This window comes from Scyliorhinus canicula, chromosome 12, assembly GCF_902713615.1.
Source record: "Scyliorhinus canicula chromosome 12, sScyCan1.1, whole genome shotgun sequence".
Classification (NCBI taxonomy): Eukaryota; Metazoa; Chordata; class Chondrichthyes; order Carcharhiniformes; family Scyliorhinidae; genus Scyliorhinus; species Scyliorhinus canicula.
The window spans coordinates 28,429,006-28,454,579 of record NC_052157.1 but is presented as its reverse complement, the minus strand read 5'-3'; the positions used below and the strand labels follow the sequence as shown (position 1 = coordinate 28,454,579).

Sequence of the window (25,574 nt, the reverse complement as noted above, 5' to 3'; positions counted from 1 at the left end):
ATAGCAAGTTTGCAGATGACACTAAGATTGGTGGAGTAGCAGATAGTGAAGGGGACTGTCAGATAATACTGCAGATATAGATAGATTGGAGAGTTGGGCGGAGAACTGGCAGATGGGTTCAATCCGGACAAATGCATTTTGGAAGATCCAATTCAGAGTGAACTATATGGTAAATGAAAAGGCCCTGGGGAAAATTTATATACCGAGAGATCTGGGTGTTCAGGTCTATTTTCCCTGAAGGTGGCTGCGCAGGTCGATAAGAGTGGTCAGAAGGTATGGCATGCTTTCCTTCATCGGAAGGGGTATGAGTAGAAGAGTTGGCAGGTCATGTTGCAGTTGTATAAGACTTTGGTTCGCCCACATTTTGAATACGGCATACAGTTCTGGTCTCCACATTACCAAAAGGATGTGGATGCTTTGGAGAAGGTACAGCAAGGTTCACCAGGATGTTGCCTGGTATGGAGGGCGCTAGCTATGAAGAGAGGTTGAGTAGATCAGGATTATTTTCATTAGAAAGACGGAGGTTAAGGGAGGACCTCATTGAGGTCTACAAAATCATGAGTGGTAGCAAAAAGCTTTTTCCCAGAGTGGGGGATTCAATTACTAGGGGTCACGAGTTCAAGGTGAGAGGGAAAAAGTTTAAGGGAGATATGCATGGAAAGTTCTTTACACAGAGGGCGGTGGGTGCCTGAAACGCTTGCCGGGGGAGGTGGTAGAAGCGGGCACGATAGCGTCATTTAAGATATCTAGACAGATACATGAATGGGCAGGGAGCAGAGGATACAGATCCTTAGAAAATGGTGACAGTTTTAGATAGTCTGGATCGCCGCAGGCTTGGAGGGCCTGTTCCTGTGCTGTAATTTATCATCTTGTTTTTTGGAGCAGGCAAGGAGCTGGATTAGGGATTTGTCCCTGTCCACACTCAGCTCTGGCTTTATAACTCAGATAAAGGAATAATATTGGGATGGGCTGGTTTAGCTCAGTGGGCTAGACAGCTGGTTTGTGATGCAGGACAAGGCCAGCAGCGCGGGTTCAATTCCCGTACCAGCTGAGAATTCTGAATTCTCCCTCTGTACCCGAACAGGCGCCGGAATATGGCGACTGGGGGCTTTTCACAGTAACTTCATTGCAGTGTTAATGTGAGCCTACTTGTGACAATAAAGATTTTTTTTTTTATGTGTTCTTATCAGTAAAAAAAAAGACAGATTGTTGGGCTGCTTATGGTGCAAATGCGGCATTGAACCTGTTGATACTAAACACATCCAAATTTGTACCGTCTGTTTCAAATACGGGATCTTTCGTTTCAACTGAGCCTCATTCCGCATTCTACCTTTGGCTTTCTCTTCGCAGTTTGAATTTTGGAAAGGTGCAAATTTGAGTCCAGCATATCTTGAGGAATAGATAGATGTTTCTGTTTCTTGGAAATTTGGAATCCATGTGTCGTGAGAACTATTGCTTAAAAATCAAACTAATGTGACACTATTTAACTGAATTGTTGATACTAATACGGAACAGTTTTGTTGCCTATTCAAAAATAGTTTAATCAAAACATGTATTACGATACCAGACCAGACCCCAACTGTGGCTAGGATACTGGACAGAAACCCTAATATTTTATTTTTAATTTTGTGAGGCTGTGAGGAAAGGATATCTCGCTCCAGGAGTGATTTCACCGAAAATAGGGATATGGTAGATTAAAACGAACGTTATTACCATCGCATAAGAAAATAGCTTACAGTTCCCCATTAGACAATACTAATCAATGCAGTGGCAGAGTAACGCTTAACTGGTATCTTTATTCCCACTCAAACAAAAATATATTTCTGCTTTAAATCCACTGTTAGCACTGCGAAATACCTTCTGTACAGAGATGTCTTCTGAGACTGTTTAAAAGAAAATACATGAATCCTGTCAAAACCATGCAGAAAATCTGGCTGTATGTTTTCAGAAGATGCTTCTCAGCTTGTTTCAGCCTCCCTTCTAATCAGACTATTCTGAACTGCTTGGAAATAAACTGCTAAGTTGTCTATAGATGTATCTTTAACTGAACTGCAATGAGAGCAAAATGCTTCACACCTTCTTCTGAAACTCAATTGAATTATTTTCTCTAAAATGCCTAACACCGTAGCTCCATCCAGTAATTACAATATTTTACCAATCTGAAATCTAATTAACTCCACATGGAACCCCCCCCCCCCTTCATCCAAACAAAACTGCATTAGCCCAAGCTTTTTACAGTGCCTTAATTGCACCCCAAGCTTCCAAAATGTTTCAAACCAGGATTCATTAAAAACACTACTGCAGCACTAATAGACACTTTAATCCAGGCTTTTAACCGTTACTGCACCATGTACCTATAATATAATATCTGAAATTCCTACATTCAACGCGCATGCTTCAGTTCATTTGTCCTTCAATAGGAATTTCTAAACTTAAAAATAGCTCATTTTCTTTGATTGACAGTATCTTGGAGAGTTGGTATATTTCTGGTATAACATTATTTCAATTGCCGCCCAGTGATCTGAGCCTGTTTGCCGAATCTATCTTTCAAACTTTAGTCTTTTGTCAATCGAGATGGTAGTCAACGGTTCTGCAAAATTGTTGAGTCTTTATGATTGTCGCTCATGCAGAGGTCGTTTGAATAAGATTGCCTCCCAAAAAAATGTTTGTAATTGTATTTAAGACCTAGGCGACCAAAATGGGGTTAATGATATTAGCATTGTGACATGTGTGGCTTTGTGTGTTCAATGATTACTAGCATTTGTTTGTGGCAGCAAAATATTTGCCAAGCATTTCTCATGGTGTGACCCTTGTATTAAAGTAAGATTTCCATATTGGAGTAAAATGCGGGAGCGCAACTACAAGGATTCTGTAAATTTGAAACGACAAGATGTAGTTTGGTGAAATGAAATGATATTACATGTGCTGAATTCACTCAGCCTTGCTTGGAAAAACTTGAGCAAATAATATTCTTCTGTTATTGATTGGTCGATCAAAATCTATCCCTTCGGACAGTGAAGTATTCTGCTGAAAACCTTTCTGAAAATAGCTCAAACATGATGTACTAACCACCAATGAAGTATCCATAATGGGGATCAAATAATAAAGACCCAACTTTCCATTTATTGTTTTGACCTTCAGCATTAGTACGACATTTTTTCACTGTCCTGAGCCTTCAACCCATCATTTTCAACAAGGACAGAGTCCAGTTAATATAATGTTGGAAAAGATTCCCTATCATACCAGCTAGTATTATTTTGCTGCTGCCTGTTCATGCAGTGCTGATTATGGGAAATTAATCATCAACTCTCGAGACTTACTTGCAAGTGTTTTGCAGAGATATTTTTGTACCAATTTCTTCAAAGCTGTGTAAACTTGGGGCGTTAGCATAATCCAAAGACAGTGTGAGTAACAAATCCAAGACAAGAAAAATGGTTGAACTTGTTTTCAATCACTTAATTGTAACATTTGTAATACATATCCTTTTGGAGTGAAATGGATGTTATTCCAAAATATTTCTGCCCAGCCTAGAGAGACAACGTCTGCATTAACTCATTTTAACAGTAAAGCAGTAATCACCTGGATATGTTGTGGAATACAGGAAGTAGAATCCTGGAATATAGTGAGTCTATTGTTAACTGTTTAAATTTGACACCAAAAACGAATGATTTTATTGAATAACTTTCTATTTTACTGAAATGTAATGTAGCAACTAGATATATCAAAGCTAAGGGAAGAACATTACCCAGCCATTTATGGTACAGTTCACTGTACAGCAACTGTATTTACAGGAATTGTTTAACGCACCTTGCATGACAGCCGAACATCTGAAATTGAATATCCCTTTTTTCCTACTTTAGTGGAGCGTTATTTGGTCTGAGACAACCATTGGTTGCATATTATACACTTTACTTAATTCAAATCCAAAAGGATAATAACTGGAAATATGAAATGAAATAAAATGCTGGAAATAATCAGGTCTGTTGGTATTTTTTTTTAAAAAAAAAATTTTTTTGAGAGTACCCAGTTATTTTTTTCCACATGAAACGGCATTTTAGCATGGCCAATCCACCTAACCTGCGCATCTTTGGGTTGAGGGGTGAAACCCACGCAGACACGGGGAATACATGCAAACTCCAAATACAGTGAGTGACCCAGGGCTGGAATCAAACCCTGGTCCTCAACGCCATAGGCAGCAGTGCTAACCATTGCGCCACCCTGCGTCCCCATTGTCTGTTGGTATTTGTGGGGAGAGAAACATTGTTTTTTTTAATATAAGTTTAGAGTACCCAATCACATTATCCAATTAAGGGGCAATTTAGCGTGGCCAATCCACCAAACATGCACATCCTTGGGTTGTGGGGTGAAATCCAGGCACACAACCCAAACACGGGAAGAATGTGCAAACTCCACACGGACAGTGACCCGAATTGGGATCGAACCTGGGACCCTCGGCGCCGTGAGGCTATAGGGCTAACCATGCTGCACCCAAGAAATATTGTTAACCTTGTATGTCAATGGCCTTTTGTCAGGATATTATTTACTATTTAAGATTTACTGTTAATTCAAAGTTGCTGAATTCAAATTATCTAAACAGGCATTTCAGACACCGTTCTTTTCTTCCTATGCCAATGACCTGATGCAAATTATTGGATTTTTCTTTTATGGAAAACAATTGCAAATTGTCAGTAGACTAAAAACAGATGCTGAATTATGCCATTATGTTAGAGTAACCGATTGGCATATATACAGTTGCATCGTTGTGTATAGTAAATAATTTTCAGTATTTAAAAACATTACATGGAGACACATCAAAAATGTGCTAGCTGTTCACTGTATTTTGTAACAATCTATTGTCAGCACCATCTTCATTTAAAGGATTTTCTCCGTGGCACAGCTTCAGCAATTGTAATTTCTATGCAGCAATCCTTCTATTTTGCCCCAATATTCTTCACATTCGGATAAATTGCTTTTTAAGAAAAAGATACATTGTTGAAGCTTTAGTTAACTGGTGCATTTTCCATGGCAACTCCTCGACCAATCAGAGCCCATTTGCCTAGGAATCATCTCTAATTGTTGTACATTTCTCATTTGGTATTCTTGCAAATTGTGCTGATTCAATTGTGTTGATGAGAGCAAGACCAAAAACTTTGACAGCATGCCGTGCATCACTCCAGTTCCATATTATCAAGCTATTCTTCGGCTGAATGTTGTTCATATATTTGCATTCTTGGCCATTTTGGATCTCTTGTCTCTCTCTCTCTCTCTCTCTCTCTCCTCTCTCTCCTCTCTCTCTCTCTCTCTCTCTCCCTCCCCCCCCCCCCCCCCCCCCCCCCCCCCCAAAGGGATGAGCAGTGAATTCTGGCCGAGTCAATGATACCCAGAGGTTTTTCAAAAATGTAAAGGTAACCGAGGGCTGGGGATAAGCACAATTTGATTTGGACAAAATTTATAAAAAAGGAAAGATGGAGACATACTTACAACTCATTGCTTCAATCTGCACTATCCTATCTTATTGTGCCTAATTTTTGTTGTTTATTTTCACCAAGTCTGCATTAGCATTTTCCTTTTTTTTTTAAATTGAAAGTACCCAATTAATTTTTTCCAATTAAGGGGCAATTTAGCGTGGCCAATCCACCTACCCTGCACAAAGGGTTGTGGGGCGAAACCCATGCAACACGGAGAATGTGCAAACTCCACACGGACGATGACCCAGAGCCGGGACCGAACCTAGGACCTCGGCGCCGTGAGGCCGCAGTGCTAACCCCACTGCGCCACCACTGCTGCCCCCCAGTATTGGCAGTTTCCATAAAATATTCTTGCAGGCAAGACAGAGCTTGGGGTCATAATATAGGTTATGAACCTAATAGGGCATTCAGGGAGTGGTTAGAATGTGCAACCTTGCTACCACAGGGAGTAGTTGAGGTGACTTGCATATGTACATGTAAGGAGGCAACTTATTGAACACATGAGGGTAAAGAAATGTGATGTTTTAATGGACTGAGATGGAAAGGGGTGGGAGAGGGCTCTGTTGAAGTGTAAATATTGGCATTGGCCTTTGAGCCTGTTTCTGTGCTGCCAGTACCTTTGAACATGCAGGACTGTGAACTTACAGCGAATTCAGAGTTAAATCTTTGCTTTGTAAGATGACGAAACGGTTTAAATTGCAATTCTGTTGGAAAAACTGCTTTGTTGGTTATAAGCTTGCATTAAACTGATGTTACAGTTCTCCTTGAGGCCTGCCCACAGCATCTACAGCCAGCGAATCCTCACTTGCAGATGTGATATTCACTGGCAAATTAAAAATATTTTGTACATGTATTGTAGTGTGTGCATATAACAATTCCTCCTATTCCGATCACACTGAATGGCACTTATTGATCAACTCTGTTACTCTAAAATGGAGGGGGGCTTTTTGTTAGAAATCTTCATATGCGTTTACAAGTAATGTTTCATAGGTTCTTTTTCATATAAATTTAAAGTGCCCAATTCTTTATTTTCCAATTACCGGCAATTTAGCATGTCCACGTCCACCTACCCTGCACATAGTTTGAGTTGTGGGGTGAGACCCATGTGGACACGGGAAATGTGCAACACCATGCGGCAGTGGACCGGGATTGAACCCAGATCCTCGGCACTGTAAAGCAGCAGTGCAAGCCACTACGCCGCCATGCACTCCAGGTTCATGGCTTGTTCAATCATGATGGCCAAAAAAGTGGACTTCTGGTTGCCTGATGTTGGGGACAAAACGTGGCTTTTATCCTGATGATCTTTTTTACAAGTTTTTAATGCAAACAGTATATTGTTATTTGCCGTTGCAAAAATTAGTTTAAACACTCGAGGAACAGGTTTTTTTTGAATATGCCCAAGAATTGAAATCATACAGGCCAGAAAATATTAAATGATAAAGATATCCCTGCCAAGACGGTTACAGCTGAGCTGATGGCTGGTTCCCCTACACTTCTAAAAACTGAAACTGAGTAAATTTCTGGTCACTAAGCTCGATAAATCGAAGTTTGGCTCTGGAGCTGAAAAGTTAATTGGAAGAATTGCTGGGTCCCATTTGGTCCTCCCTTGACACCATACATTTAGCTGTTGACTCTCGCGCGTTTTGAGTTCAGATGACCCTTTGTCAACAGCTTTGACAAAAGGTCATCTGGACTCGGACCACAGCGACAGGATCAGTACACTGGAGTCCACGCTGACTGCGGGATTAAAGAGAGAGTGTCATTGCGGGGTAAAGTCTATGACTTTGGAAAAGTGGACAAGACGACAAATCTACACACTGTTGGAATACCAAAAGGCCGCGACCCAAAGCAGTTTGTCGGAACTATTCAAAAAGGTGGTGGGTGAAGATGAAGTGGAACAAGACTGAATCCACCGCACCTTTCGGCTGAAACGTCAGCCTGATGACCCCCGAGCCATTGTCGTCTATTTCCGTTGCCACAAAGAAAAGGAGTTTGTTTTCCAATGGGCAAAGGAGCACCATGAAGTTACTTACCAGGGGCACTCAATTAGGATCTACTGAAACATGATGCAGACCTGGCAAGGAGGGTGTGCAGCATTCAATGACATCAAGTCCATGGGTCCACACTGTACAAGAAAGAAATTAGCTTTGGTCTGATTCACCCTGCCTCGTCTCTACATCATATTTCGGAGAAGATCAGTTCTTTGCACCAGACAAGGTAGACTCTTTCTTTCAGTGGCGCATATTTAATTCTTGATGGGCCCACTAAATTTGTGATTTTGTTTTTGGGTATCACGGGTTTGAATACTTGTATCGGCCATTTAATATGCTCAAAATTAAAGGCATGTTCGACTGTTTGTTTACTCTCGAGTTCTTGCTACATGGTTAGAGCAAGCAACTTTCCAATGGCATATATAATGCAACTCATACATCAGGGGTATGCCTCATTAACAAGGTTGGTTAGTTAACAGATGTCATAAGACTGAATGCTCGTCTTGTTTATAATGGCGAGCTTAGGATTTGATTCATTGTTTCATTTAATTAAAGGTTTATTATCACGTTTGTTTTTTGTTCTAGTGGTTTGAGTGTGTGATGATTGCTCTGAGGGTGGGCTGGGAGGGATTTCCTGCATCGACAGTAATCAAAGACCTTTTTTAATTTGGCCATTTTCATTATGTAATGGATCCTCTTGGCTTTGCTTTCTTTTCCATTCAATTTACTGACCCTTTCGTACATATGATGAGCTCAGGCGGCCAGGGTGAGTCACATAGAATGCTATGGTGTTGAGTGGCCCAGTAAAATGTTCCAAAGTGCTTTCACATCTCAAGAGCCTTAACACTGGTTTTAACATTTCTTCAAGGAATACAACTTTGTGTTAAAGATCGGACCCAGATTACGTACGACATGAGCTGGCCTGGTGTTTCACTCCAGCTTTAACAACAGAGCTAGTGGAATGGCAATTTTGAATAACACAAGAATATAGTTCTCCAGAACGACGCCATTACCTAAATGTAACACATACCCTGGAGGATGTTATACAATTGTTAGTGGCACACATTTTCAAACCTCTGTAGCTTTAGTCTGTGCCCTGAACTGGGACAATACCAAATTTATCATATCGCTTTGATCTTTCCTTCCTAATCTCAGTACCATTTTATTTAGGAGAGGATCTAAACTGTGTTACAGATCCAAAGCTGGATTGCCCAAGTCTAAAGACTTTCAGCCTTTATGACTTAAATAGGTTGTGTGGCCCCATGGCATTTTGTGCACAGGGGACTGTCCCTACTTATCTCACATCCACCACGTTTACTGAAGTATCAACTATTTTTGTCAGCACTGCTGCCTCAGCGCAGAGCACCCGAGTTCAATCCAGGTCCCGGGTCACTGTCCTTGTGGAGTTTGCACATTCTTCCCATGTCTGCGTGGGTTACCCCCACCCCACACACACACACAACCCAAAAGATGTGCAGGGCAGATGGATCAGTCAGGTTAAATTGGCCCTTCATTGGAAAAAGAATTGGGGTTTAAGAAAAAATCTGATTGCACCACCCCAGTGTTGTGGAGACACTCGGCGTTTCTCCCAGAAAACATAATTTCTCAAAATGCATTATTACCTTTTAAAATTATTTTCCAATTAAGGGGCAATTTAGTGTGGCCAGTCCACCTACCCTGCACATCTTTGGGTTGTGGGGATGAGATCCACAGAGACACTGGGAGAATGTGCAAACTCCACATGGCCAGTGACCCAGGGTGGGGATTGAACCCGAGTCCTGAGCGCCGTGAGGCAGCGGTGCATCCACTATGCCGCCCTGCATGTATTACCAAACCAATAAAATTGAGACAAGAATTGGTGGATTCAATTTTAGAAATAGACCGCCAATATTCCACCAACCCCCTCTTTGAGTTATATGCAGACAGACAAAAGAGCCAGACTCAATTTGACTTGCATTCCACCATTAAAGCTGTGCACATGTTACAACATTAAAAGGGGACTTTTTAATGACTATGGGGACAAAGCTGGCTACCCACTAACCCACCAGCTCGGGTGCCTGCCTGCTTCTCGTTTATCGCCCAGATCTATGACGATTCCCATAATCTTGCCACTGATTATCTTGCACTTGCTTCCTTTTATTGTAACCTCTCTAATTCAGATAGCATGGCAATGGCTGACTTCCTAAATCATTTGGATATGGACAAGAGCAGAGAATTAGATGACCCTTTGCGCCTGGATGAGATAACAAACTGAGTTAAGTTGATGCAAAGTGGCGAGGCCCCAGGCCCTGACGGCTTCCCTATTGACTTTTATACAAGGTTCTCCACTCAACTTGTGCCTTTATTGCTAGATATGTTTAACAACTCTCTCATGGTTCTCTGCCCGCTACATTGACTCAAGCTTCCATTTTTCCTGTACTGAAAAAAGACAGGGACCCCTGAAGAATGTGCTTGCATCGGTCTGTCCCTCGTAAATGCAGATGTGAAGCTGTTGGCTAAGATGCTGGCTTACCGCTTGGAGCCATGTCTTCCTGATCTACCAAGATGGCTTTGTAAAGGGACGCCAATTATCCTCAAATGCGCGTCACTTTCTTGACATTACCGTTTCCGCAACTGCCTCAACTGTCCCTAAAGTTGCTGTGTCTCTGGATGTGGAGAAGGCTTTTGACCAGATGGAGTGGGGTTATCTGTTTGTAAATTTGGGTTTGGTCCAAAATTTACTTCATGGATTCGCCGCCTTTATACCTCCCCCACCGCAAGTGTGCACACTAACCCTCTATACTCTGAGTGCTTCTCCTTATCCTGGGGAACTGTCAAGGGTGTCCTCTATCCCCAGTGCTCTTTACTGTGGTGATAGAACTCATCAATAGCTTTAAAGTGTCCACACTACTAAAGGGGATCCTTTCAGCTGGTGTGGAGCATAGTGTCCCCTTATATGCTGATGACCACATTATATATCACTAACCCTGTTTCCTGTGTTGATGGCATAATGATATTTTCAGCGCCTTGGCTGTTCTCTGGGTATTAAGTGACGACCAACTAAAATGAGTATTTCCAATTAACTCTATTGCCAAACAAATCCTCCCAAGAAGAAGGCAATGCCTGGATGGGAGGGGTTTCTGATAATGCTGTCTGCCTTCCTGAGGCAGCGGGAGGTGTATACAGAATCAATGTGAGGGTGGCAAGCTTGTGTGATGCGTTGGGCTGAGTTCACCACACTCTGCAGTTTCTTGCAATCTTGGACCGAGCAGTTGCCATACCAAGCTGTGATGCAGCCGGGTAGGATGCTCTCTATCGCGCATCTGTAGAAGTTTGTGAGAGTTGATGGAGACATGACAAATTTCTTTAGTTTCTGTAGGAAGTAGAGACGTTGTTGGGCTTTCTTGACTGTTGCATCAACGTGAGTGGACCAGGACAGTCTGTTGGTGATGGTGACCCCCAGGAACTTAAAGCTATTGACCATCCCCTCTTCGGAGCCATTGATGCAGATGGGAGTGTGTGTCGCGCTACGTTTCCTAAAGTCGATGATCAGTTCCTTGGTCTTTCTGACGTTTAGAGAGAGGTTGTTTTCAGTACACCATGCAACCAAGTAATTTATATGATCTCCCAAGTGATCTCCCTCGTGTAGTCTGAAAAGAATTAGGTACTCTAATTTTTTTTGATAATACATCTACAAGATGCACTGCTGCTCACCAAGGCTCCTTAGGCAGCACCTTCCAAACCCATGACCACTACCATCTAGAAGGTCAAGGGCAGCACCACCACCTATACTTTCCCCTCCCAACCGCACACCATTCTGACTTGAAATATATCGCTGCTCCTTCACTGTCATTGGGTCAAAAATCTAGAACTCCTTCCCTAACAATACTTGAGTGAACCAACACCACATGAACTGCAGCTCACTACCACCTTCTCGGGGGCAAATAGGGATGGGCAACGAATGCTGACCGAGCTAGCGAAACCCACATCCCGTAAAAATAAATCTTTAAAAGAGCGATACTTCAGAAGGAGATTGGTTGGTGGACTAGCTCTTCTGAGCACAGTGGTTAGCACTGTTGCTTCACAACATCTGGAACCTGGATTCAATTCTCGGTTTGGGTCACTGTCTGTGCGGAGTCTGCATGTTCTCCCTGTGTCTGCGTGGGTTTCCTCTGGGTGCTCCGGTTACCTCCCTCAAGTCCTGAAAGACATGCTTGTTAGGTGAATTGGACATACTGAATTCTCCCTCCATGTACCTGAACAGGCGCCGTAATGAGGCAACTAGCGAATTTTCACAGTAACCTCATTGCATTGTTAATGTAGGCTTTCTTGTGACACTAATAAAGATTATTATAATTGTAATCTACTGCACTATTATTGGGCGGCCAAAAGATTTTAACATGTCATGATCCAAGTTTAAATTGGTGTCTTATGGAAGCACGTTCCTGCTGCTCATCTTCTCTTCTTGCCTTAATTTGTGCCCCGCTGCCCTTTTCCCCTGTCAAACTCCATTGTGATTTCTACTTTAAAAATATGTAAACAATATTGCTGGCATTTTAAATTTTCCACTCCTTTGCTATTGGGTCTTTTTTGTAATACAGTAACGCTTATTTTTGCCCTCCATGCTTGACTTAGCATTTGACTTGGGGAGGAAGAAGGAACTTGAACATTTTACTGACCAGTTTGTGGATGAGACTCTGCCAGCTTCAGCAAGCTTGCAGCTAAATTTAATTTACCCGATTCTAGTGTTTACCACTGTTTACCACTATTTTCATGTCGATATTTTGTTCACTTGACCCATCCTTTTCTCAACTACCTCCAAGTACATTGTTGGAAGAGATTTTATCATTGCCATAAACCTGAAGTGGTTCTATTTCTTTTTTTTAAATGTTTTTATTCTCCATTTTCTCATTTTCCTCCAAAATTCACACCCCACCCCCAAAGAATAAACGGTAACAAATACAAAGTCAACCCCTTAACAGTAACAACGATCCCATCCTCCCACCACCCCAAACAACAGCCCACCTGTCAATATGCATCCAATAAAACAAACCCTCCCACGGTGGAAACAAAAAAACAAAGAGAAAAAGAGAAAGGAGTCCGGGACCGCCCACGGTCACCATGGAGTCCACCCCCCCCCCCCCCCCCCGGTTTAAACCGGCCAGCGCGGAGGCCCCCGCCCGCGTCCCTTTCCCCCTTGCCTGGCCCTAGGAAAACCCAGAAATCCCCTTTTAGCGCACACCCACATATCCACCTACACCCCAAAGAGCCCTCACTTCTAGTGCAAGTCCCATCATTTCCCTTGTCCAAATATATACAACATTTGCTCCTTTAGCCCATACACCCGCACGCAGTGAAACAAAAAAGAAGAGACAAAAAAGAAGAAAATACAGTCATGAGGTTACATCGGCACATGGCCATATCTCAATTTCTCAGTTCTGCCACAGTCCTTCTGCCTTCGCAAACTCCTCCGCTGCTTCCGCCGTTCCAAAATAAAAGTCCTGAGCTTATAAGTCACCCTCAGCTTCGCTGGATATACAATGCCGCAGTGCACCTTGCTGATGTACAGTGCCCTCTTCACCCGGTTGAAAGCAGCCCGCCTCCTCGCCAGCTCCACCGTAAAGTCCTGGTATACATCTATACCAGCTCCAGCCCACTGCACCACCCGCTTTCTGCTGGCCCAGCACAGGACCTTCTACTTCACACAGTACCTACGGAAGCACAAAGTCACTACTCTTGGCGGCTCACCCGCCTTTGGTGCAAGGCCTCCCCGACGATGAGCCCGATCCAGTTCATATTGGGAGGGATCCTCCCCGGCCCCAATAATTTGCCAGCATAGCGGCAAAATACTCCGTTGGCCTCGGCCCTTCAACTCCTTCGGGCAGCCCCACAATCCTCAAATTCTGTCGCCTGAACCTGTTTTCCAGGTCTTCCAATTTTCCCCGCAGATCCTTGTTCACCTCCATCACCTTCTGCATCTCCTTCCCCATCGAGGTAAGTTGATCACCGTGCTGCGCCACCGTCTCCTCCACTACCTTCAGCGCCTCCCGTTGCGCCCGCACCTCCGCCACTGCACTCGCCACCGCCGTCGTCACCGGGGAAATCACCTCCTCCACCAGCACATTCAAAACCTCCCTCATCTCCTTCCTCATCGCCTCCAGGTGTTTTGTAAACTGCCTTTCGAATTCTGCAGCCATTACCGTAGTTATTTCTTCGGCCTTCAGCAATGCAGCCGCCCCTGGTGCTCCAGCTTCTTTTTTCCCTGGTGACCCCGTGGTGACCTCTCCACTCCCCGACGGGCCCTCAGCTGTTCTTTTAACGGCTGTTTTCTTATTGACCCTTGACATCATCTTCTGCCTCCTCTGCGCCTTCTCGTGCCTTTGACGCCTCCATGGACCTTGGGACCGGGCTTAAAGCCCCGAAAATGCCGTTCCCGATCTGGAGCCTCCGTTGCGCGGCCGCCTCCCGCCCGCCATCACCGGAAGTCGAAGTGGTTCTATTTCAAGTTTATACAATCTCTTGATATCCTCTGGAACCTTCCCTCTCCATAAGGTAAGAAATGATTAGGAAGCGGAGCTTGGGCTCGACCTTGCGGACGACTGGTGGAGGAGACCATTTTTAGGGTCAAACCCCACATTCTCCTGTTTGACGTTCTTCACAGAATTCACTTGATCAAGGCCAGAGTTGTTAAGTTTTTTCTTCAGCATGAGCAACAAATGCGACAGGTGCTCACTCACCCCTGAAGAACATATCCACATAGCACCATAGAATCCCTACAAGTGCTGAAGGAGGCCGCCATTCAGCCCATCGAGTCTGCACCAACCCTCCGAAAGAGCACCCCACTTTGGACACTAAGGGGCAATTTAGCATGGCTAATCCACCCAACCTGCACATCTTTGGACTTTTGGTAGAAACCGGAGCACCCGGAGGAAACCCACGCAGACACGGGGAGAACGTGCAAACTCCACTCCAGATCACACCAGGCCAGAATTGAACCCTGATCCCTGGTGCGATGAGACAGCAATGCTTGCCATTGTGCCGCCATGTCCTAGTCGTGCCCGAAGCTGGCTGGTTTTTGGTCATCCTTCTTTGATTCTCTTTCCAAAGTTCTGGATATTGACCTACAGCTTGCGTTTGATAGCCGTATTTGGAGTCTCACTGAGATTGAGGCAAGCATCATTGCATTTGTCTCATTAATAGCCTGCAGGCAGATTTTATTAACTTGGGAAATCCCCCAAGCCACCCAATGCTTCATCCTGGTTGGAAGCCTTAATGTCTTTTCTATATTTGGAGAAGATTAGGAATGTTATTAGAGGATCCACAGAAATGTTTTTGTGATGGCAACCATTTGTTTCTTTAAAGAGTAATTACTGTCTGCTGTTAATTTTACTGTTTTTCTGTATAGTTTTTGTTTGTCTGTTTATAGTGGTAGGAGTTGCATTATGGTACTGTATTACACTTTGTTCACCTGCACCTTTCCTCTTTTGGAAATCAATAAAAAGAATTTACAGCAAAAATAAGAGCCACAAGTAATCACTGAAGTACATTTTTCCCATTGAATAAAATTGAATGCTAACTTAAAAAAAAGAGGCACAGTATGAAGAAAGGCTGACTTTAGCCCACAGGAGTTTCATCAGCATATGCAATTCATATTCTATGCAATCTGTTATGATGAATATTGATATGATAGCATTTTAGAATTTGCATTGAATTAAAATGTAGGATTCAGGATTTCCAATTCTGATTTAGTACCACTGATCTCCATTTTGTAAGGTAGGACTGATGCAAAAACCTGGACTGTCAGCAATGGACACATGGTCCAGAGGATATCAGAGATTGTACAAACTTGGAGTCCATCTCCTGGAGTAGGACCCGCTATTATCAGTGTCTGATAAAGTTTCACATTGAGGTTGATCTGCAGAAACATACAGCAGTCCCGTCCCAATTTATGCCAACAGTTGAGTTTCTTCCAGCTTCAAGCCAGTTTTTCTTACATCTCCGATAAACGACTTGAACATAGAACATACAGTGCAGAAGGAGGCCATTCGGGCCCATCGAGTCTGCACCGACCACTTAAGCCCTCACTTCCACCCTATCCCTGTAACCCAATAACCCCTCCTTACCTTTTTGGTCACTAAGGGCAATTTATCATGGCCAATCCACCTAACCTGCACATCTTTGGACTGTGGAGGAAACCGGAGCACCGGAGGAACCCACGCACACACTGGGAGAACGTGCAAACTCCGCAAGACAGTGACCCAGCGGAGAATTGAACCGGGGACCCTGGTGTTGTGAGGCTACAGTGCTATCCACTTGTGCTAACGTGCTGCCTGTGAGTTCAACAAAAATATTTTAATTGATGTTTGTTGATTTTATTCTGTGAGTGGCATGGTCTTCTGATCGACTCGCAAACCATTCATTCAATTAGTCTCCTCTAAACTGCTAACTGTATTGGCATTGTGAATCAACTCATTAATTATTTTGACGTTATTTCAGATGTTTGTGAGGATAATTTCTGGCTCCAGTGAAGGTTTTGGAGAAGATTTGGTAGTCTGATCCCTGTGATTTGGAATTCACATCAGTAACTCTTGTCATTGATTTATGGTATGTTGCACTGGCGATGATTATTTTTTCCTATAATTGGACAGACACCCTTGGTTTTAGTTTAGTCCCAGCACTCAGCCAGGCTGATGTTCAGCCCAATACAGAGGGAGTGCTGCACTGTCTCGGGTGCTGACTTTTTGTGTCTGTTCAAATGAATATAAAACATCCCATAGATTATTCGGGCAAGAGGGTTCTCTATATCCTTGCCAATGTTATCCCACAACCAACCGATTCAAATCTGACAACTTGGAGATATCTGACAACCTGTCTGCTGGCAGGTTTATGTGATCTTGCTGTGCTCGAACTGGCTGCCACATTTGCCTATGTTGCACTCTACTTAAGTACTTTAAGTGGCTGTGGTTCTGGAACATATTTAGGATGTAACAGGCACTGTGTGAATGTAGTTTTGTTGTTTCAAACAAATTGCCAGGTTTGAAGTGAAAATCAAACATCCAAGTCAAAATCAGTGTATTTCCATATTGTATAAACTTGATGCCAGAAAATGTCGTTCATTTTCAGCACCGTGAAGAAAGTTGGAAATATCGATGAAAATGGGATGGGTAAGGGTGGCACAGTGGTTAGCATTGCAGTCTCATGGCGCAGAGATTCCAGGTTCGATCTCGGCTCTGGTCACTATCCAATTGGAGTTTGCACATTCTCCCCGTGTTTGCGTGGGTTTCACCCCCCCACAACCCAAGATGTGCAGAGTGGGTGGATTGGCCACGCTAAATTGCCCCTTAATTGGAACAAATGAATTGGGTACTCTACATTTATTTTAAAATGGGATGGGTTTAACTTGCCTAATCTGTGTTCTCGCTTGAAATTCAGTTTGAGAAGTAATTCTGAAATTGCTGGCTTCTAAAACACAGTAAGGTTTAGCTGATATGACTAATCATTGAATAACTGGGTCACGGCTCTACTGGTGATCTTGAGGAGGACAAAACGATAACCAGCAGTTTCTGAGGAGAATTAAAGTGATAATGCGATGTAATCGGCACATTTGCTTATGTTGTTTTGGGATCTCCATTCAATGCAGCTGTACAGAACATTGATTTTAGCCATAGACTGATTGTATTTAAGCCTCTTCTGGAAGCTTTGAACACAGCTGATTATTTTCTTCCTTGATAACACAAAATGAGAGCGGGTACAAAGAGAACAGCTGATATAATTTTAATTGTTGGTCATTTTTTATTTAGGATTGTTTGATCCTGGCCCGGGTCACTGTCTGTGTGGAGTTTGCACATTCCCCCTCTGTCTGTGTGGGTCTCACCCCACAACCCAAAAGATGTGCAGGATAGGTGAATGGCCACGGTAAATTGCCCCTTAATTGGAAAAAAGAATTGGGTACTCTAAATTTATAGTTGCATTTCCATTTAAATCATTTCTAATTATTTGACCATTTTGAATACTGCAGCGATGTCTCTTCAGCCATTTAATACAATGTAATGGCAGAATTTTCCCCTCTTTCAAAGCTCTTTCCATAGCTCAGTTCATAAATGAGCATGTATAACTATATCATACAGACCAGAAGGTCTCATGTTGAAATTCAGCTTTCAATCTGTATCAAGTCAATATATCTCAGCCATGTTTCGAAATAACTTGCAGCCCCCCAGGAAAAAGTGTGTGCATATTTTGTAATTTACATTTAGGCGAGAACAAAATGAGAGAACAGAAGTGCCAGAAATTTGGAAGATTAATGTAGCTGTCTGTTTGCACTGGTAATACTCCTGTGAATTGGTTTTATTTTTATTCAATTTTAGGATGTGTTGCAGGCAAGGCCAGAATTATTTCCTTTCTCCTTGTTGCATTGACAAGGTGGTGGTGAGCTGCCTTAAACCACTGCTGACCTTGGGCGTCAGTTGCTCCCTTCGTATTGTTCAACCTTTTTGATTGAACTGCGTAGTTTAACTTAACTTAACTTAACTTGAACTTAACTTAAGAGGGAGCTCCGATCCAACCATGTTGAAGTCACACAAACGATATTGGGCGAGGGCGGGAGATCCCTTCCCTAAAAGAAGATTAATAAACACTTGGGTTTTTACAACATTTGTCATTTTTAGAGTTTTACTTTCAAGTTCTCAAACTGTCTTTGTGGTGTTTGAACGCTCCTTGTTTTAATTGTAGTTGACCAAAGATTCGATTTAATTCATATTACGTCTCGCATTGTGGGGAAAGGGGAATCGAAGACAGAAACATATTGCAGGGTGAGGCATCAAATTAGGTTCACATAATTTTGTCAGCAGTATCTGCCCCTATTTGTTCTTTGCTCTGTAAACAATGTATATTTTTTATAAACTCAAAACTCACTCAGATAATTGAGTTGTAGCAAGTTTTTGAGGGGGGGGGAGTAAATGCAATAAATTGAGTACACGTAACTATTATTGGCACTTGATTATTGCACCTTATCCTTTGGACAGTACCCATGTTCCCATACTTGTAAACAAAAACGCAAGTAGAATTTCTTTTGAAGTGGCTTCAGTAATGGGTGTATTGTGAATTTTGCTGTTGTGACAGTGAGAAATGGAGAGAAAAAACTATAAATATCCTAACCAAACGTTGTTGAAACCAATGTCTGCAACTTAAATAGCAACAAATAAATGTTGAAAGCCACAGTTAGCTATAGTTTTGTCTCCTTGTACTAGCACCTACCTGTGGCATGGGTAGAGTATTGCCATTGGCATGATGTTGAATATGGTGGAAATATACACCAGGCCCATCAGCATTTGGAAAAGGGATAGCCTATTAACGTTTTGAGTTGTGATTCTTGAAATGTTAACCTATCTTTTTGAGGTGAACCAGGTATTCCAGAATTGACTGTTTATTTCAGTCTTCCAGAAATTTAGTTTTCTAATCTGAGTTGCCCTTGTTCCAAATTCATTTTAAAGCAGCAATGACGTTGAATACCTTTGGATCGACATCAGACCCTGCATTTTGAGTTTCTACTGGGTTTGTTTCATAAATGCAGTCAGAACAGTAAACTTGTCTTTATGTTGCAGAAGCTCAGTTTCATAAATCAATGAAGATTTGGATTTTATTCAAGAAAATGTTACAATGGGTGGAAAATGCATGCACTTGAAGATTTTGTGATTGATGACGTATATGAGATTAGCACAGCAAATTTGAATGTTATTAACTATATAATAACCACATACCTCCTGCAGTATTCTTATCTCTGATACGCTTGTGTATGTAGGTCACAATGGGTGTAACTGAAAAACTGAAACTTATTTGCTATACTTGTTAGTTCTTTGCTAATTTTAAATTTTGTGCTGTTTCCAGGAAATATTGATGAGGATGTTGTGGTGATTGAGGCCACCTCAGCTCCCCAGGTTACTGCCAATGAAGAAATCAATGTTACCTCAACGGACAGTGGAAGTGGAGATTGTTACTGTTGGGGACAATTGCAGGTGAGAACTTCAATGTCATCAAATTTGTTGCAGATGAAAACTCACTGACATTTTGAGTGTTGATTTGCAAAACTTTTTCTAAGGATTATTGCCAGATCGAGAAATCCGGACCCTGGAAGTGTAGAAGGTTTTGGGTTAGGCGGGCAGCATGGTCGGTGCAGGGTTGGAGGGCAGAAGGGCATGTCCCTGTGCTGTACTGTTCTTTGTTCTTTGTATTGCTACAAGGACCTTATCCATGAGCAAACTGTTCTGTAGGAATCCTTTAAATAAAGGTGAATATGACCAGGTGCAATGCTTTGACAGTAGTGATATATATGGGTGAAATGTTTCCTAAGATTTCAATTACAGGAAGTGACAACTTTCATGCATTAATAATTTTATTTTCTGTCTAATTGAAATTATCCTGGAAAAGGTAAAGTTACACGTTCTTTATTTTTTTTTTAAATAAACAATTTTATTGAGGTATTTTTTGGCTTTGTAAACAGTTACAAACATCAACAGAAAGAAAGCAAAAAGGCAAAAATGTGCAAACATCCATGTACTTTCAATACTTCAATCGTAACATACTGCACAAGCCCGCTCCTCTCCCACCGGTACTACCGGCCATTTCTTCCCTCCTACTCTACTCTACTTCCCCCCCCCCCCCCCCCCCCCCCCCCCCTTGCTGACGCTCACTCTCCCGCAAAGAAGTCGATAAATGGTTGCCACCTCAGGGCGAACCCCAGTACAGATCCCCTCAAGGCGAACTTAATTTTTCCATACCCAGGAAACTCGACATGTCCGCAAGCCGCAACTCAGTCTTCGGGGGCTTTGAGTCCCTCCACGCCAATAGTATTCGTCCGCCGGGCTATCAGGGAAGCAAAGGCCAAAACATCGGCCTCTTTCTCCCCCCTGGACTCCAGGGTCCTCCGAAACCCCCACAAATTGCCACCCCTGGACCCATCGCCACTCTTGTTTTTAGCACCCGGGACATGATCACCGCAAATCCCTCCCCAGTACCCCTCAGCTTAGGGCATGCCCAAAACATGTGAACGTGGTTCGCTGGTCCTCCCGCGCACCTAGCGCATTTTGTCCTCTACCCCAAAGAATTTGCTCATCCGAGCCACTGTCATGTGGGCGCGGTGAACGACCTTAAATTGAATCAGCCCGAGCCTAGCACATGTCGCGGTCGAATTTACCCTACTCAGGGCCTCTGCCCACAGCCCGTCCTCCATTTCCCTGCCTAGCTCCTACTCCCATTTAAGTTTCAGTTCCTCTGTCTGGGACCCTTCCTCCCTCATGAGCACCTTATAAATACCCGAGACTCTGCCCTCACCTTCTTCCCCCCTAGAGACTATTCTGTCTAGGATCCCCATTGGCGGGAGGCGTGGGAAAGATGGGACCTGTCTACGAACAAAGTCCCGCAACTGTAGGTACATAAAATCATTTCCCCTTACCAACCCAAATTTCTCCTCCAAGCTCCTCAAACTCGCAAAGCTCCCTTCCAGGAACATATCGCCCACCCTTCCCACCCCCGCCCGCCGCCATACTCGGAACCCCCCATCCATACTGCCGGGGCAAACCATTGGTTGTCGCAGATTGGCGCCCAGACAGACGCCCCCATCTCCCCTACATGCCTCCTCCACTGGCCCCATATCCGCAGGGTCGCCACCACTACCGGGCTGGTGGTGTGTACTTGGCCAGCGGTAGAGGAGCCGTGACCAGGGCTGCCAAACTGGAGCCCCTGCACAAAGCCGCCTCCGCCTGCTCCCAAATAGACCCCGTACCCACCATCCACTTCCTTATCATAGCAATGTTGGACGCTCAGTAATAATTAATCAGACTCGGCAAAGCCAGCCCTCCCTCGCTGCGGTTCCTCTCCAACATCGCCTTCTTCACCCGCGGGGATTTTCCCGCCCAGACAAAGCTCATGATCATCCTGTTAACTCTTTTGAAGAAGGACTGTGGGATAAAGTCGGGAGGCACTGAAAAATAAACAGAAATCTAGGGAGGATTGTCACCTTTACAGTCTGCACCCTCCCTGCCAGCGACAGCGGGAGTGCATCCCATCTCCGAAACTCTCCCTTCATTTGCTCCATCACCCTGGCCAAATTTAACTTCTGCAGCCTGCCCCAGTCTCGTGCCGCCTGGATTCCCAAATACAGGAAATTTTCCTCAACCAGCCTAAACGGTAGTCCTCTCAATCTGTTCTCCTGGCCCCTTGCCTGTACCACAAACATTTCACTCTTGGCCATATTTAATTTGTATCCTGAGAACTGGCCGAACCTCCACAGCATTCCCAGTATACTTCCCAACACGTTCTTTATTATGGTATTTTTACATCAATTCCCAAATAATTTCTGAAGAAAAATAACATCAGCCAGTTTTGTGGCAAAAGAAGTGAAAGTAATAAATGATGCATTGTTATTTGAAAGGCAGAACTCCCCTACCTGTAGTTACCATTGAGCAGGTTTGCAATTTCTTTGTCACTTAGCTTCATAACTTTAGTCCAGAAGAATAGAAAATCTGGATTACTGTGATACCCAAATGGTATTTACCACATTGGGACAATCTTTCACATGACTGTTCCTTTTTGAAACATTAAAGTATGTGCTGGTATTTAAGGTGTCAGCCTCATCTCTGTGGTGGCACCATTTGCCTTTGAGTGAGAATGATGTGGATCAAGCCCACATTCTTGCTGACGCTTTAGTACAGTGCTGAGCGAGAGCTCCAGAAATGCATTTGCTGCCTTTCAAATTACGCGTTTAATCTGAAGCCTCATTAACTTCTCGGGTGGATATGGGAAAATTACAATTTTTTTTTAAAAACAAGGGACATAGGGAATGCGGGGAGCCTTTTTAGTAAACAGTTGAAAAGTTTATCAGCTTGGGTGATGGAGCAGGAAACCTTAATAGGTTTTGAAGAAGGAGCTAGACAAGATCCTGTCAATAGGATATGGGTTTATTAGATCATCAATAGAATAGAGTTGATAGGTCAACGAGATGAACTGAAGCGCTTCTGTCTGAAACTGTTAACAATGTTTCTCATCTGAGGTGGTATACAGAGCACACCTCACGAGGGCGAGGATGAGCCGATTCTTTGGAGGAGTAGAAGATGTGTGTGAGCGTTGCGGGGGGGGTGGCGCGAATCACGTTCATATGTTTTGGTCCTGTCCAAAGCTAGAGGAGTACTGGAAAGAGGTTTTTAGGGTAATTTCCAGGGTGGTGCCCGTGAAACTGGACCCGGGCCCCCGGGTGGCCATATTCGGGGTGTCGGATCAGCCAGGGTTGGAAACGGGTGCGGAGGCAGATATCGTAGCCTTCGCCTTGTTGATCGCCCGAAGGTGGATCCTGCTGGATGGAGGGCAGCCTCTCCACCCTGTGCCCTGGCGTGGTGGGGGGACCTGTTGGAATACTGACCCTTGAGAAGGTTAAGTTTGGGACTTCCGGTTTGCTGCTATGCGGAGCTAAGGCTGCACGTTCGGCAGCTCCGCTAGAAAACAAACTTTGTGGCTCTTTTCAGGGCCCCCACGGAGCTTTTTTCGATGATTCCCGACGTGGGAAGGGTCTGCAGTAAATCCCCAGGGTTTCTATGGTCCGGACCAGGAGTGGGGTGAGCAGAAAAGCGGTGGCAGCGCCCCTGGAAAAGCGGGGAAGGGAAACAAAATGGCGGCCAGCGAGCCCTCGAGGAGTGGAGACAGTGGGCGCAGGACAGCAGGCGACTCTTCTGCGCTGCTTCAAGGAGCTTAAGGTGGAGCTGCTGGACTCGCTGAAGGCTACCACAGAGAGTGATGGAGACTCAGACAGCCCAGGGGGCCGCAATCCGGGAGCTGCAGCAGCAGGCCTCCGAAAGGGAGGATGAGGCCCGCGGCGTCGCGGGGAAGGGGAGATGCACAAGGCGCTCCATAAAGTGGCAGGAGCGGTTTGAGGAGCTGGACAACCGGTCGAGGCGGAAGAATTTACGGATCCTGGGCCTCACGGAGGGGTCGGACCTGGCGGCCTATGTGGTCGTTTTGCTGAACCCGTTGATGGGAGCTGGGTCCTTCCAGGGGGCCCACAGAATACTGGCTAGGAGGCCCAAGCCGAATGAGCCGCCGCGGGCGGTGTTGGTGTGGTTCCACCGGTTCGTTGACCGGGAGTGCGTGCTCCGGTGGGCCAAGAGGGAGTGGAGCACCAAGTGGGACAACACGGAGGTGCGGATCTTCCAGGACTGGAGTGCGGAGGTGGCTAAGCGGAGGGCCGGGTTCAACCGGACGAAGGCGGTGCTCCACAGACGGAGTGTGAAGTTTGGCATGTTGCAGCCGGCGCGTCTGTGGGTCACCTACAAGGACCGTCACCATTATTTTGAGTCCCCAGAGGAGGCGTGGGCCTTTGTTCAGGCCGAGAAACTGGACTCAAACTGAGGGTCAGGGATGGGGGTTTTGTATGAAAATGTAACTGTGTTTAATTTTTTCACTGGAGGGGGGGGGTTCTCTGTTTAATGCAGGATGTGTGTTGGCTTTAGGGTGGGTGGGGTGATGTCTTTGTCTTTTTGTATGGGTCTGCTGGACGGGTTCGGGCAGGGATGTAAACTGGGAGTGCGGGGAGCTGGTGGTGGGGACTGGCAATGGGAGTTGCCCTAGAGGAGGTGGGATTGGGCAGGGCGAAAGCGCGGGCTTTTCTCTGGTTTCCCGCGCTGCGGGATGATGGGGTCGGGGCTGAGAAGCGCGGGCCTTTGCTGGTTGTTATTTTTCCGCGCTGGGGGGGAGTAGTCCCATGTGGGATGGGGTCGGAGGTGTGGCGGGAGTCGCCGGGGTCAGCAGAAGTTAGCTGGCTCACGTGAGTGCTGCGGGGGGGACGGGCGCGTCTAGAAGGGGTCCTAGCCCGGGGGGAGGGGGGGGGCTGAAGGCAGATGTGGCCATGCTCCAAGAGACGCACCTGAAGGTGGCGGACCAGGTTCGACTGAGGAAGGGGTGGGTGGGCCAAGTATTTCATTCAGGGCTGGATGAGAAGAATCGGGGGTTGGCGATCCTGGTGGGGAAGAAGGTGTCGTTTGAGGCGTTAAATGTGGTGGCTGACAGTGCCGGGAGGTATATAAGACCATAAGACCATAAGACATAGGAGTGGAAGTAAGGCCATTCGGCCCATCGAGTCCACTCCGCCATTCAATCATGGCTGATGGGCATTTCAACTCCACCTCCCAGCATTCTCCCCATAGCCCTTAATTCCTCGCGACATCAAGAATTTATCTATCTCTGCCTTGAAGCCATTTAGCGTCCCGGCCTCCACTGCACTCTGCGGCAATGAATTCCACAGGCCCACCACTCTCTGGCTGAAGAAATGTCTCCGCATTTCTGTTTTGAATTTACCCCCTCTAATTCTAAGGCTGTGCCCACGGGTCCTCGACTCCTCGCCTAACGGAAACAGTTTCTTTGCGTCCATCCTTTCTAAGCCATAATGATGGTATATGATGGTGAGTGGTAAGCTGCAGGGGGAGCGGGTGGTGTTGGTGAATGTTTACGCCCCAAACTGGGACGATGCGGGGTTTATGCGGCGCATGTTGGGTCGCATTCCGGACCTGGAGGTGGGGGGCCTGATCATGGGGGTGGTCTTCAACACGGTGCTGGATCCCCCATTGGATCGATCCAGGTCCCGGACGGGTAGGAGGCCGGAGGCGGCTAAGGTGTTGAGGGGATTTATGGATCAGATGGGAGGGGTGGATCCCTGGAGGTTTGCGAGGCCAAGGGCCAGAGAGTACTCGTTTTTCTCCCACGTGCACAAGGCCTATTCTAGGATTGATTCTTTTTGTCCTGAACAGGGGGCTGGTTTCGAGGGTGGAGGATGTTGAATACTCTGCCGTTGCCATTTCGGATCATGCTCCACACTGGGTGGACCTCGGGCTGGGGGAGGAGTTGGACCAGCGTCCGCTCTGGCGCTTGGAGGTGGGGCTGCTGGCAGACGAGGAGGTGGCCGGGACGATTCGGGGGTGTATCAAGAGGTACCTTGAGGCCAACGATAACGGGGAAGTCCGAGTGGGGACGGTCTAGGAGGCATTGAAGGCGGTGATTAGAGGGGAGTTGATTTCCATCTGAACCCATAGGGAGAGGGGGGAGCAGAGGGAGAGGGAGAGATTGGCAGGGGAGATGGTGAGGGTGGATAGGAGATATG

The 25,574-nt window shown here is 45.1% G+C and overlaps 1 protein-coding gene across 1 annotated transcript in view; it reads left to right on the top strand.

The window, feature by feature from the left end:
• The window catches only part of rnf111 (ring finger protein 111), a 162,140-nt gene that overhangs the window by 65,767 nt on the left and 70,799 nt on the right, over positions 1–25,574 (top strand). The window contains 2 exon segments of the mRNA XM_038813235.1: positions 19,322–19,413; positions 19,415–19,449. Coding sequence (XP_038669163.1) covers positions 19,322–19,413; positions 19,415–19,449 — 127 coding nt within the window.